Here is a 13,775-nt window from a genome sequence, read left to right on the forward strand (position 1 = left end):
GTTACAAGTGTGGAAATGTTTCTGTAAGGTAAAACTTACTAAATGTTCTGCTTGCTCCAGGCTCTTTATTTCTTTAGGGGTTTTCCTGTTCCTTGCACATGTTGTCCCCTTGTAGGGTACTGTCCCTCAGCTCTGTGGCCAGAGCTAATGTTCGTTCTGGAGGGTTTTCCCATGTCCTAATGGACATTGCCTTCCCTGTTTCTACTGGGGCTTTCCCTACAGCCCTTTTAGGACACATCTTGCTCTGCCCCCACAAGGGGATCTTGCTGTTTGGAAAGCTGTCTCCATCTCCTCTGTCCACACAGCTCAGCTTCCAGATCCTTCCAATTGCTGAAGGGGCCCTGCAGGGATGCTGCAGGGAGGGGGGAAGTCTTCGTCAGGAGCTGTGGTGATATGACAAGGGGGACTTGATACAAGTAAAAAGAGGGGAAATTTAGGTTTGATATTAGGAAGAAATCCATGACTGTGAGAAGGGTGAGGCACTGGAACAGGCTGCCTGGGGAGGGTGTGGATGCCCCAGCTGTGGAAGTGCTCAAGGCTGGGTTTTCGATAACACCTTGAGCAACCTGGCCTGGTGCAAAGTGTCCCTGCCATTCCAGCCCACACCTTTGATTCCATAGGAGCTTTTACGACCCAAGCCCCACCCAGCCCCTGCACCTACGGCCCCACCTCTCCACACGGACTCCTCAGGTCCTTAGAGCCACCACCTCCTTTTCTGGGCGCTCCTCCCAGCCACTCATTTTTACAGGCACCCCGCTGCGTCCCTATAGCTGTTCCTATAGCGGGTGCCAATCTGCTTACTTGCCTTTTGGAAGGCCCTCCCCAAATCCCTACAGGCAACAAGAGGAAGGCCAAGCACCTGGACACGTACCTGTCCCTGTCCTATGGAATCCCCCAGCGCGACGCTGCCGGGGCTGCGGCGGCACCTCCCGTGCGCCGGGGGGCGCTGTGCTGAGGGCGCGGGGAGCGGCCGCCGCTGCCGGGCGCCGCCGTTGTCCCCGCTCGGCGCCGGCCGCGCTGCGCTGCGCCATGAAGGCGATCGTGCAGCGGGTGGCTCAGGCCAGCGTCACAGGTCAGTGTGTCCCGACCGCGGAGCTGCGGGGGCCGGGGCGGCCGTGTGGGTGTCTGTGTATGGGGTGGGTGTGTGTGTGTGTGCGGGCGCTCCCCTCCTCTTGTCCCCCCGCGTGGGTTTGGCGTGGGTCCGCTCGCTTGCGGCTCCCCCGGGGGCCCGGCCCCGTGGGTGCGTGTGTGTGGGCTGTGTGTGGAGCTCTGTGTGCAGCCTTGCCTGGCGGGCGTGGGCTGGCACACACGCTGCCATCGCCTTCTCGAGCGCCTTTGTGTCGGCGGCACAGTCGCAGTCGTCTTGCTTCGCTTGTGTTCACGGCATCGCACAGAATTCCGAGTTGGAAGGGACCCACAGCGATCACGGAGTCCAGCTCTTAGCCCTGCACAACACATCCCCAAGAGTCACACCGTGTGCCGGGAGCATTGTCCAGACGCTTCCTGGGCTCCGGCAGGCTCGGTGCTGTGGTGCCGTGACACCGCCTGGGTGCTGCGTTCGCGGGGCTGCCCTGGCACGGCCGCGCATTGCTGTGCGTGTGGTGGCAGTGCCACCCCGGTGTCCCTCTCCCGTGGCTTGCATGCGCTGGCACTGCAGTCCCAATCACCTCCGTGCATGGCAGGCAGTGCAGCCTGGGTCATCTTTTTGCACTGCCTGTGTGTGTCAGTGGTGCTGCCCCAGCTGCCCCGGGCACTGCTCGCCTGGGTGTAGCCCCGGTTCCTGCAGGAACGGTGTGTCCTGATGGCATGTCCCTGCTATTGCACTGGTTTGCACCTTCTGTGCTCAGGGTGCTTCCAATCTCCAGGAAGTTTGCCCTGAGGCAGTGAGTGCCTGCTGTGGGAGTCTCTGGTGTGCAGCAGGGTGGCCTTTGAGTTACTGAGGAGCTTCTGGCTGTGTGTCAGCACGGGCAGAGTGTGTCTGAGAGGGTATAGCTTTTGGGCACAGCTGGGACTGTGGCCACAGCTGGACACAACCTGCCAGCACCGGGGTTCTTGCTGCCTTAGGACCACTGTTCTGGGGAGAATTCCAACTGTTGTTCCTGACTGTTGAAGAGTGTGGTGGACAGTGCTGTACTTAGCAGGACACATTTTGGACTGGAGGACTCACACCCTGATCCAGCCACTAGTGCACGGATACTTTCAGCTTTCACTAGAGGCCTGATCACCTTTCTTTTTGTGGGGTGTTTGGAGCTTTTTGTCCCAGTCATGAGCCTGGATGCAATTTTAGCATCTGGGTAACTGTTGCTTATCTCAGTTTTAAGATCACATTTATTCTTACTACAGTCATCTCAGGGTGAACCACGTTAAGATAATGTAATTAAATTAAGGTAGTTTAAGACATTTCTTAGGAAAACGCTACAGATCTATGATACTTTGTGTTTTATTGTAAATGTCTTAAATGGGGTTAATTGCTCAATTAGGAGGATCTAATTTGCAGGTTGTTGAAAGTCATGTTTCAAAAAATCCATGAGGACTCAAGTAGAAATCACCTGCTTAAAATAATGGCAAAGTATGAAGGGAATGGTGGAGTGGAGAAATTGAGTGCATTTAGTGGCATCAACCAGGTGGATAATTTTTCAAGGATTGGGGAGAGTTTTACCACCTTTCTGTTTAGGACAACTGATGCAATTGTAGTATAAAAATCTTCATACAATGTTTTTAAATGCTGGAGTAAGTAACCCAATCTGATAAAGAAGTGGTGGTATTGGAAAGCTTTTGAAGGAATGCTTCTGTGTGATCTTTCAAATCTACAAACTTAAGACAGAGGAAGCAGGGTTTAGAATATTGTTTTCTTTAGTGGTTGGACTGCTGAAACCAGTCCTAACTTGTGCCATAAAACAGTGCATTTAGCCTTATTTTTCTTTTCCCTCTCTGCTTTCTCCAGTGGGTGGTGAACAAATCAGTTCCATAGGACGAGGCCTCTGTGTGCTGCTGGGCATTTCTTTGGAAGATACACAAAGAGAACTGGAGCACATGTAAGTCACTCCCTTCCTCTTGCCTTGTACTCTTCTATTTGTGCATTGCTGATACCTGTGCAGTAGCCAAACAAATCAGCTATTCCTATTGCAAAATTCAGGTTTGCCTGTTAGTTCCTCTTGAGATTTTACCTTGCATACAGATTTCTTTAGAGTTTTCTCTTCATGTTCCATTGAGAAAAATCTGGCCGCATTTTCTGCTTTGTGTTTTTTATCAGGAGCGGACTCCTTTAAATCCTTTTTGAGTCCAAAAGAAATCCATCCTTCAATGATGGGATTTATGAGTATCCTCAAACTCTCCTTTTAGCTTGCACATGAGTTTTGTTCTTCCTAAAGGCAGGATAGTCTTGTCAGTTGCTTGTCTGCAAACAGGAATCAGTTTTGGCAGCCTGGAGGACTGGCTCTGGCCATCTGCTCCATGGCCACAGAATATTGGGATTTACCCAGAAAACACATGCAAGAGAGAGCTCTCCAGGGGCTTCTTCTGTCTCTTTTGGACTGGTTATTGCTCTAGGGCTGACCTCAGTCCTTGCAAAGGCAAGAAAGAAACAGGTAATGGACTGGTGTCAAGAAGAAGGGGTTTTTATTCTCACATGCTCCATTGGTTTGCCTCCCTCAGTGTGTAACATCTTCTCTGCCATCGCTTCCCATCCCTGTCTTGGTGGATGTGGAAACTGCTTCTGAATTTTGCAGGCAGGAGATCTGTGGCTACCATGCTCTCAGCACCAGGTTGTTGGGATGGCTGACACAGGAAGGGCAGGAAGCCAGCATCTGGGCAAAAGGAGTGAGAGAAAGCAGCTTTACCAGGCTTTTCAGGGCCTATTAAAGGAAACTTTAGTAATCCTGTAAATGAAACAACAAACACCTCTATGAAGAAAACAGAGCAGTGGTGATGATTTAAGCCTTCTGCTGGGGCCTTCCAGTGGATGCTTTCAGCAAATCCACTTCATTCAGGAGTTAATGCTGTTTGCTGTTGACACGCACCAATTGGCAAGGATGTTCTTGTGACTGTGCCTTTGGGATGGTAAAACCCTGGAGCTAGACCATAACAAAGTCTCAGTTTTGTCTTGCACTGACTGCCTCACCACTGGTGCAGTGCAAAATGCCTGGCTGATAGCTGCAGTTGAAACCCTTTGTACTTGATAGGCTCCCTTGGTATGCTGCAGGTGTGTAGGAGCCAGAAGAAGAAACCAAAGACAGGAGAGTGGCTTGGATGCTGTCCTGTTATCAGTCAAAGTCCTGACATGGACTGGGTTGCAGCTGCCTGCTGCTTTTCAGGATCCACTTGTGAAAGTCCCCTTGTTGTGTTGAGCCAGTCAGTTCTGTCCCCTATCTCTAGAAAATCAGCCCACAATTCAAACCACTTTGCTGCCAGCTGCAGTTCTGCCCTGTTCCTTGGATTCCTTCTCTCATTCTGCTGAAAAAATGTTGTCATCATCTGGTTTATGGGGCCTGGTCTGGAAATAGTGCTAGGGAAGTGACAAAGCAGGAGGAGTATATCATGAATCATGATTGGAAACAAAAACCCACAGTTTTAAACACAGTTTAGGATGATCTCATTTCCTACTGAGTGTGATTTCCTGGTGTGGTGGGAGGATTCAAATTCCCAAAGCTGTTCACACGTTCAATAATATTGTGACACATAAAAGCAGATAGTAAAGAGCGAGCTTTCTTACTTCCTGTGCCATCTTTATGTTGCTGTGGAACGTGCAGTTATTCTGTCCTGGTGCCACACTGTGAAATGATGGTGTGGATTAATGACCTGACACTGTTGTGTAAGGTCTCTCTTGGTAAAGGCTCTGCCTAATGTGATGAGATTCCCATGGCTGGGAGTCAAGGGGCAGAGGGATATCTTGTTATGTGGAGGCAAACTGAATATGCATCTGTTATTGTGTATGGTACCTGTTGATCCCACAGGGGACAATTTAGGAATTATCTTCTCCTCCTACCAGGGTTCGAAAGATCTTGAACTTGCGAGTCTTCGAAGATGAAAGTGGGAAGCACTGGTCCAAAAGTGTGATGGATAAACAGTATGAAGTGCTGTGTGTGAGCCAATTCACTCTCCAGTGCATCCTGAAGGGAAACAAGCCTGACTATCACATGGCAATGCCCACGGAGCAGGCAGAGTCTTTTTATAACAACTTCCTAGAGCAGCTAAGAAAAGCCTACAAACCAGAGCTTATTAAAGGTAAGGACAGAAGGTTGGTGAGGTCCTTGCTGTGACCCAGTGGACACTCCTTGTGTGTGTCCTTTCCTGTTTGTTGCTTTCTTTATTCTGTGATTTTCTGTAGCTGAAGGGATGTTAACAATATTTTCACTAGAGCCTGTCCAGGTGATCAATCTTCCTCCACCCAAGCCATTTCCTGGCCTTCCTCTGGATGACATGTAGATGTTGTATTCGTTTTGGCTGCACAGCATGAGCAGCCCAGAGAGGCTGCAGCCATGAGAACAAGCTCTGTGGCCAGGCTCTCTCAAAGATTAGCTGTTTTGTGCTGTATGAATAGATTAACCCAAGAGAAGCATTTTTTCTGAGAAGTGTGTTTAGTGAGGCTCTAAGGTGTCACCAGTGTGTGATGGACAGCTCAGTTCCATCTGTCACTTCCACATCCTGTTAAATGGAATTGTGACAGTGGGAGGTGTAACGTGCTACTTGAGAACAGGTTTTGATTTAGACTCTCTTTCCTCAACTCTGTGTCATGTGTGGAACAGTTTTCTCTTTATCAGAAAATACCTGCCTTTCCTGTTCATTTGTGCTCTGTCCACACTCAATCTTTTCTGTTTGGTTTTCTCAGTACTTTCTGTCCATTTTCATATTCAGATTTGACTTTTTGCTACACTTGACAGAAAACAAGTTTCTAGCAAAGACTATTTTTAAAATGGTATCTGCTAATAGATAGTGGTTGGCCTTACTTTCCTGATGAGGAAAAAAATAAAAAACCTGAGGAAAGATTTAGAGGCTAATTTTCATATTGACTCTAGGTTAGAATAATTATTCCACTACTTTCCTAGGAGGCACAGTGACATGCACACAGGTCCACATGTCCAAAAATGTCAAATTTCAAGCTTTTCTAGCTTGATATGTTCTTCCAACATTTGTTCCTGATAAGAAATGCATTTCTGATACCCCTTCAATCACTTTATATTTTGAAAGCAGCTTTTTGAATTCATTCTCTCAGTAAATAGCAGTTGTGTATCTGAAATGAATATTAAGTGCCCTTATTTTGGCACTTTTTTTGCCAGTGCTTTCTGCAAAATGAGCTTTCACTTCTGCATTTTTCTTTCAGTGTTAAAAGCACAGATTTGGACACCCAAGAGTGCTATTGGGTCAGATAACACATGAATTTAAAACTGCTGGCAGCACTGGAGCTACCTGTCAGTTTGTGATTCTGCTTTCTTATTAAGCTGTGCCAGTTATGGTGTGTTGCACCCACACCCAAGTCTGTTAAGATTCTCTTAGGTTGAAGTTTCTGCTGCTGTGCCAATTGCTTTGCCAGTGTTTTGTTGTTTTTTTGTTTTTTTTTTTTTTGCTTCTTTGTTGTCTGGAGACATCTGTGCTCACATTGCCCCTTCATACATACAGGCACACACACAACAGTTGTAGTTATTGGGAGATTAGAGTTTAATTCTCCGAATTGCTGTTGGTGCCCTTCCCTTTTGATCCTACAAATTGCTTAATGCATTTTTGAGGAGTAATTTAATCACTGAAAGTGGAATTCGTGTAGCTGAGGCAAAGACAGATCAATAAAGGTCTTGTCCTATCTCCTAAGAGCCTTTTCTGGCTCCTGGTTCCAGTAGAGAATTTGGCTGTTGGAAGTTTGTAGGTGCTGGGCAGGCAGCTCCTCTCTGCTCCCTGGTCTGCCTGGAGCTTGCCAGCCAGGAGCTCAGAGTGGGAAGTGCTCCCCAAAGAGAGGCACAAACCATTCTTTCACGCCAAGAGCAGTGGGACACTCGACAAATGAAATCTTGGAGAAGGTTCCTTCAGTTCAGAGCCATGGTTCCTAGGTCAGCACAGTTTAACACATGGGCACCCACATCTAGGAAATAAAAGGCTGCATCAGAAGTCCTTGCCTGTTGTGCTTCAGTGCTTTCTTGTGTTCTTAAACATCCCACTCCCCTCTGGGGAGCAGAGCTGGTGTCTGCAGGCCTGAGCACTCTTGTTGTGCAAGCTAATATCCAAATATCAGACCTACCAAGGCTCCTCCTTCTGTTTCAGGGCCTTTGCTCTCTGTCTTGAATGTGGATTTATTCTTCTGAGATAGTAAAGTTTAACATGGCAAGGAATGTGAAATGTCTTACTCCCTTAGTAGTAATATCTAAGTAAATATGAGAGGATTGTTCCACAATGAGGAGTTTAACTCAGATTAAGGCTTGGTGCAAGTTGAAAGCACAATTATTCTCCCTGATTAATTCCCCTTGTGAGTGCTGTCACTTCAGAATAAGTGCTCTTATCTGGAGCAACAGTATTCACATGAGGTTAATTAAGAATAACTTTCCAAGTAGACAAGCTAAGAAGTATAAAACCAGTGTGAAATTTCTAGGTCATAAGGCTTGAAATATGTACAAAAATATTCTGGAAGTAAATGATGCCTCTTTTTCAAGTCTTTATGGCTCAGATGTGGCTTCTCTGACTCATGTCAGGTGCAGATATTCCATCTGAGGAAGACATGTGTGCTGGGCTTTTAGAGGCAAGGAATTTGGAGAGCTGGGTGTCCAGCAGAATGAACTTTTCACTTTAATAATACTTCTAGGATTTTATTGCAGAAGATGTTGCAAGATGAATTGATCAGTCCAGAAGTCTTACAGTGGGGAAGGATGAAGAGCAGTAACTAGAAATTTAAATGTGTGAGGAGAATGGGAGGGAGCTGTTACAGAAAGATGTTTATTGACAGTAGTTCTGGTGCCAGCACAAGACAGAAAGTGCTTATGGCATGGGAGCACTTTGAGTGTTCTGGTAAAGTTGGGGGTTTATTTGACCACTTTATCAGCCTCTGGAAAAAAGGGCTTGTGGAGTTTACCTTTTTTTTAGGTCCATACACATGAAGAGGAAATGGAAAAGCCCAACCCTTTTTATAAGTGAAGTACAGCAGAGGGATGGGATGATTGTAGAGAGCAATTTGCAAAGTTGTGCTCCTGCTAATAAAGTTTAAGATAATATTCTTTGTTTATTATTTTGTTAAAGAAAGATGCGTTAGTTTTGACTGGGTTTTGTGGTCACAGGGTCATAGGTTACATCTGTGTAACTCTCAAAGACCAGCCTAGGTTACCAGCAGCAATGTAGAAATGGCAGTAGCAGATTGGGACTGGGCTGCACCCCAGTGTCCCCTGCTCCTCAGTATTCAATTGTCAAATGCTTCAGAGTAGTCTCCAGGTCTTCTTACCTTTTGCCTAGCTGTAAAGTTTCTTCAAAACATCAGGTGGTCAGTTGGACTGGATCCCTAGGCTGAGCTGTTACAGCCTTTAAAATGTCATCTCCTGGCACTGAGAACCATCCTGGCTATCCTGAGCTGTGGACACCCTGATTACCTGTAGGCTTGGTTTGTTTTGTGCATGTTTCTCTACTTAGCTGTGTGTTTATCCTCTCTGAATGTCAAGCTACATACCTGGGTGCACTTACACTGTTTTTTAATAAGTAACTTTGTGCAGTTGGCTGCCCTTTTATGTTTTTTTTATTTCTTTTTGGTATCACTTTTGGTAAAAACCTTGGTGTGCATTGTCTTTTCAAGAGCTCTGAGTGCTTGTTGTCTTTTCCCTTTTCAGATGGCAAGTTTGGTGCCTACATGCAGGTCCACATCCAGAATGATGGTCCTGTAACAATAGAACTGGAGTCCCCAGCAGCCACTGTTGACCCTAAACAAGTAAGTGACTTGTAAGGTCTGTCTGGAAAGGATGATGTGTATCCTCTGCAAATCTGTACCATTCCTGTTGTGAAGCAGTGCAGCTTCCATGAGGTACAAGGACCTTGTCCTTCCTGTGCAGCCTCTGAACAGTCACATAATTGCATTGTTTTCTTCAGTTCCCTGGCTGTTGATGGCTGCCTGCTGTCCTGGGAAAGGTTGTGTGTGTGTAATCAGAACAGCTTTTCACAGTTTATACCTCCTCATTAAAGCTGTTGTTTAATCATTACTCATTAACAATGTTTTTAGTAAGTCTGGACCATCCCCCCTGCCTTTAATGAAGTTTCTTGCCATGTGGGAGCTTTGGCATGTGGGTGACTGGATGGTAATGAAGAGGTGCCTCTCTGTCAGAAACAAGGGAATAGGGAATTTCAATCCCAAATTTAAGTCTGGACTTAAGTTTAAGTCCTGAGTTTAAGTCTTGGAGTGGACAGGAGAGTGAGCTAGCTCTGCTGAGGAGCAGCACAAGCTGTGCTGAAAATAACCAAATGCAGTGCTGAGGCTTCCTCATCCTCTAAACACAGCAGTGGCCAGCTTTTCCAGGCTGAGAGAAAAGGGGGAATGATTGTTGTGCTTCAGCAAGGCCACACCAACCTTATTTGTATAATGCTTCACTTAACCTTGGTGAAATTGTTAGTGCAGTTTATAAAAAGGGCATGAGGGAAGAATCAGGAATCTACAGGCCTGTTTATCTAACCTCAGTGCCTGGAAAAATTGTGGAGAAGATCATGCTGGGTGCTCCTGAAAGGCATTTAAAGGACAGTGCACAGTCAGCATGGATTCAAAAGGGAAAGTCCTGTCTAACAGATTTAATGCTCTTCTACAATAAGGTCACCTGCCAAGTGAAGGAAGGGAAGGTGGTGGATTTAGTTTTCCTAGATTTTAGTAAAGCTTTTGGCACTGTCCCTCACAGTATCCTTCTCAACAAGTCCTCCAGCTATGAAATGAGCAGATACAAGTGCCCTGTGCTGCCTTAAATAGCTTGGTTTGAAGTTGGTTTCATTTTTACCTTCAAATTCTGTTCTGCATTTTTGTGTCATGTTTTAGCCCCTGAAAAATCTACTTCTGGCTCTAGTCTTTCTTTCTGTACCCTCACAGTTTTAGAGTTCTCAGGCCTAACCATGCATAAGCAGCAGCAGCAGCAGCTGTTTTTGGAGTGAGAACTGCTGCTCAGTGTGTAGGTGTAAAATAACCAAGGAATTACCAAGGTGTGCAGGATTCTGCAAGGTTTCATTTCTTTCTTGGGGAATATTGACTTGTTTAAGGGTTTTGCCTTCCCAGTTCAAAGCTGCCTGCTTTACCCATCTGACATCATCTTCCTGGTGCCCACAGCTTGGGCTGAAGGCAGGGAAGGATGCTGGTTTTTAAACTTTCTCTGGCAGTGTAAGGCCCAAAACTCCCTTGACAAGCCTTTTAAAAGGGCTTAAGGCTTTTTCATGTTAGACACAAGGGAGAAATTCCAACAGGATATTATCAAGAAGTCAAAACAACAAAAATTTTACTAGCAACCTTCAGAAATCAGACAGCTTTGGCAAAAATTTAGAGCAACATCCAGTTAACACAAAACATTTCACAAAGCATTGGCTTAATCCATTCAGCTTCACAAACTCCAAACCTGTCCAGTTTTAAGTTGCTCAAAACTCAGAGGAGAGGGAATTAGAAGAAGAAAGAGACAGAAAAGAATGAATATAGCTCCCACTCCTGGTCCCATCAATGTTCAGCTGATAGAAATTCCAAGAAGAGGTGGGGTCAAGACATCCATCCTGCAAAGTGTGATGAGGGAGAGCCAATTTAAATTGTTCTTCTCTTTCCTCTTCCCTGCCTATTGCATTCTTTTTTTGCTGACAGAAATCTGTTGATTTGTTTGAAGCATGGGAAGTAAGGCTTAGGGATGGTGTGGTTTTTATATTTGAGCTAAAGCTTTCAGCTTTAGCAAGGAGAGATAACTGAACCATCCTGCAGTGTTTAATGTGATGTTAGCAGGAAGAGATTAGATAAATAATTGCTGATGAACAGCTCTTTTATGTCATTGGATGTGACAGTGAAATACCTCATTTTGTCTGAGCAATTGTCTGTGTTTGTGATTGGTAATCAGAACTATGTTAGTCATTTGCAATGTAATTAGTAAAAATACATTTGGATTAGTCAATCCAAATGTATTTTCTGTATTACTTGTCCTGAAGGATATAAATAAATCACTTCTCTTTTATACTTGGGTGATCATGTTATCTTATGGTGATATTTCACATATTTTCTAAATTTTTGAAGATCTCAACCTTCAGGATATTTTTCTTTCTTTTTTGCTTTGTTGATACATGTATTGGTGTTGTGAATCTAAGTTGCAAGTTTTATACCACTGCTCACATTTACAATTTTTTAGAAATAGATTTCTGAAATTGTTTTATTACATGATGTATTTTTTCCTTACTTTGTGAATAGCTGACAAAACTTGAAAAACAGCAGCAAAGAAAAGAGAAGACCAGAACCAAGGTGCCCTCTGAGTCAAGCAGAGAAAGAAATGCTCCCAGAAACAAGGATGACCCCAGTGCCAGCAGCGGAGCAGAAGGAGATGTGTCCTCGGAAAGAGAGCCTTAGCTCATCCAAGGCAGGCCTCAGGTTTGGCTTCTCCTCTCCTCTGGAATGCTTGGCCCCCTGCCTCTTTTACTGAAGCAGCACATGCAGAGAGTGGCATTAGAAGTGCTGGAAGGTGAAATTTTATAATCTTGCTTGGTTTTATAAATTTTACAACCTCTGCTTCCATCTGCAGTCGCACACCAAAATGTTGGGGTGGGTGAAAGCCTCTTCCCAGCTTGGCTGGAGTTGTGGGTCTGGCCCAGTTGTGATTGTTTCCATGTTGGCTCAGGAAATCTGAAAGTTTGATCTGATAATACAGGAGTGACTTAACTCAGAATCCTGCCTTGTGTTCTTCAGATACACAGAGACACAGGATTGTATTTCTGTCTGTCCTCACCTAGCAGGGAGCTCACTCTGGGACAGCCCAAATACAGCACAGTCCCCAGCAATGGAGGTGGAAAACAGCTCAGGAACTGGAGACAGGGCAGAACTGCAGCTTGCTTTCATGGTTCTTACCTGCCCCTCCTCAGTTTTGTTCTTTCCCAGGATGAATTAGTCACAGGCTGTTTTATGGACCTCCAGCATCTAATAAGGACATTTGGGCAGGCATTGAGAGCCAGATTTGCCTCAGCAGCAGCAGCAGATCTTCTCTCCCTTCAGGCACTCAACCTCCAGGACATGCCTAGACATCAGTGAATGGAATTAAGCTGAATACAGACCTGAATCCTTTTTAATGGATTATCTGCCTATGTAGATATGTGTTTATCATACTCTTCCAGTCAGCTTTAAGCCTTCAGGACACAGCTTTCATTACCTTCCCTCCCCCTTCCTGACCCCAAAAAGTTACATTGCTGATTTTGACTTTTCAAACGTGTCCAGGCTCTCAAGAAAGTGTTATTATCCTCATCTGCACACAGAAGCCCTGAGCTGGCTGTGCAGTTTAATTATTAACAGCTTTGCAAAGTTAAGGTTTAACCTTTCTCCATTTTCCTGTCCCCAGAGTTTAGTCTGGCTGTGATTTATACAATTCAGCATTGTTCACTGCTCAAAAAGTTCCTTACTTTTTTTTCTTTTTTAAATCCATGAATTTCCCACGTGGTCAGACATTGGGTGATGATTTCTGTTCTATACAGGGCTTCCCCCCACTGTTTCTGGGTTGTGTGTTGAAATAAGGACATTTTAGAGGGTTTGCAGTGTTATTGGAATGATTGGGTCAGTCCAATCTTTCCAATAACATTTGGATTTCTAAGGAGCTGAATGTCTCTAGAATGAGGCATACAGATAACCTAGCATTAATTTTTGTGCTGTGACAATAAGTAAAGATTCTTTCCTCTATGGGATTTGAAGGAATCCTGCAGTATTTCTGCTCTACCTACAGTAATGTTCCCATTTGTTTGCCTTCCACAGTTTCTTACACAAAAGCTACACTGAATCCTTGAAGAAAGACCCAACATTGGCCTCAGCAACACTCCTCAACGACTTTGGAGAAGGAAGGAAAATGGGAAAGCAGAGCTGAGACATTAGAAACCTTTCATTCTGTATTGAACCAACCAAAGCAATGCTATCAGATTCAGTTGTTAATGTGTAGTGTCAGTAGTGAAAAGGACTTGTGACATTTCTGTGTATGCGTTCCCACACGACTGCTGAGCAAAGGGTGACTGTAGGCAGATTGTAGCAGAGCATTTCACTCTCAGTACATAAGCTCCATTTAAAGAATAAATCAGGGTTTTTCCTTAAACTTACACTTGAATTCTGAAAATTCTCTGAGCAGGCTTGTGTATTGATTCTCAGTCCGTGGTGTCATGTGCTACCTGTTTCCATTGCAGTGTGCAGATCTGTGCATATTTTGGTAAATTGTTAGCTGCTGCCTAACATCAGGTTAGGCAGTCCAGTCTTTCTGCATGGATTAAGTTATTCCAAGAGAAGATCAGCCTCTAGTTGTTTATCGTGTGGAACACATCTGTCTTGTAAACTTTTTTAAAACCGGAAAAAACTTTATTAAACAAATGATGCCAGCTGAGTGCCTGTTGGTGTTTGTGTATTGCACTCCCTGAGTCACTCCTGGGTGTAACAAAGTGGGGACACAGAGCTAAAGTTGTAGGCCAAGAAACACCTACTGCTTCAACTCACCCACCTTTCCTGTGGAAGGCTGGAAAACAGGCTGCTGACCTGAAATCTTTGCTGTTTCTAATGCATCTAAGTAATTTATTTGGTGGTGGCTATCAAAATGCCACACAGCTGCTCCACCTACTGCATCCAGGGCTGCTGACAG

General features: G+C 45.0%; 1 protein-coding gene across 3 annotated transcripts; it reads left to right on the top strand.

The window, feature by feature from the left end:
• The first annotated feature begins 934 nt into the window (after window positions 1–934).
• DTD1 (D-aminoacyl-tRNA deacylase 1) lies at window positions 935–13,523 on the top strand. 3 transcript variants are annotated; one of them, XR_007777201.1, is made up of 6 exons: window positions 935–1,072; window positions 2,945–3,035; window positions 4,988–5,223; window positions 8,793–8,890; window positions 11,369–11,636; window positions 12,911–13,523. XR_007777201.1 is itself a non-coding variant. In XM_030236424.2 (6 exons), the coding sequence occupies exons 1-5, from the start codon at window positions 1,030–1,032 to the stop codon at window positions 11,522–11,524; spliced, it is 624 nt and encodes a 207-aa protein (XP_030092284.1). In that variant the 5' UTR covers window positions 935–1,029; the 3' UTR covers window positions 11,525–11,534; window positions 12,911–13,523. The 3 variants fall into 3 exon arrangements, 2 of the variants coding, with proteins under 2 accessions (XP_030092284.1, XP_030092283.1); XM_030236424.2 differs by having other exon boundaries at window positions 11,369–11,534; XM_030236423.2 differs by having other exon boundaries at window positions 936–1,072; window positions 11,369–11,545.
• Window positions 13,524–13,775: the final 252 nt, after the last annotated feature.

This window comes from Serinus canaria, chromosome 3 (assembly GCF_022539315.1).
Source record: "Serinus canaria isolate serCan28SL12 chromosome 3, serCan2020, whole genome shotgun sequence".
Classification (NCBI taxonomy): Eukaryota; Metazoa; Chordata; class Aves; order Passeriformes; family Fringillidae; genus Serinus; species Serinus canaria.

What these genes read in the sequence shown, in the direction of transcription:
- DTD1 (XM_030236424.2), top strand. Translation starts at nt 1,030, where the DNA reads ATGAAGGCGATCGTGCAGCGGGTGGCTCAGGCCAGCGTCACAG. An exon ending in CAAAGAGAACTGGAGCACAT is followed by an intron (nt 3,036 to 4,987) that starts GTAAGTCACTCC and finishes TCCTCCTACCAG; the next exon opens with GGTTCGAAAGATCTTGAACT. An exon ending in CAAACCAGAGCTTATTAAAG is followed by an intron (nt 5,224 to 8,792) that starts GTAAGGACAGAA and finishes TTCCCTTTTCAG; the next exon opens with ATGGCAAGTTTGGTGCCTAC.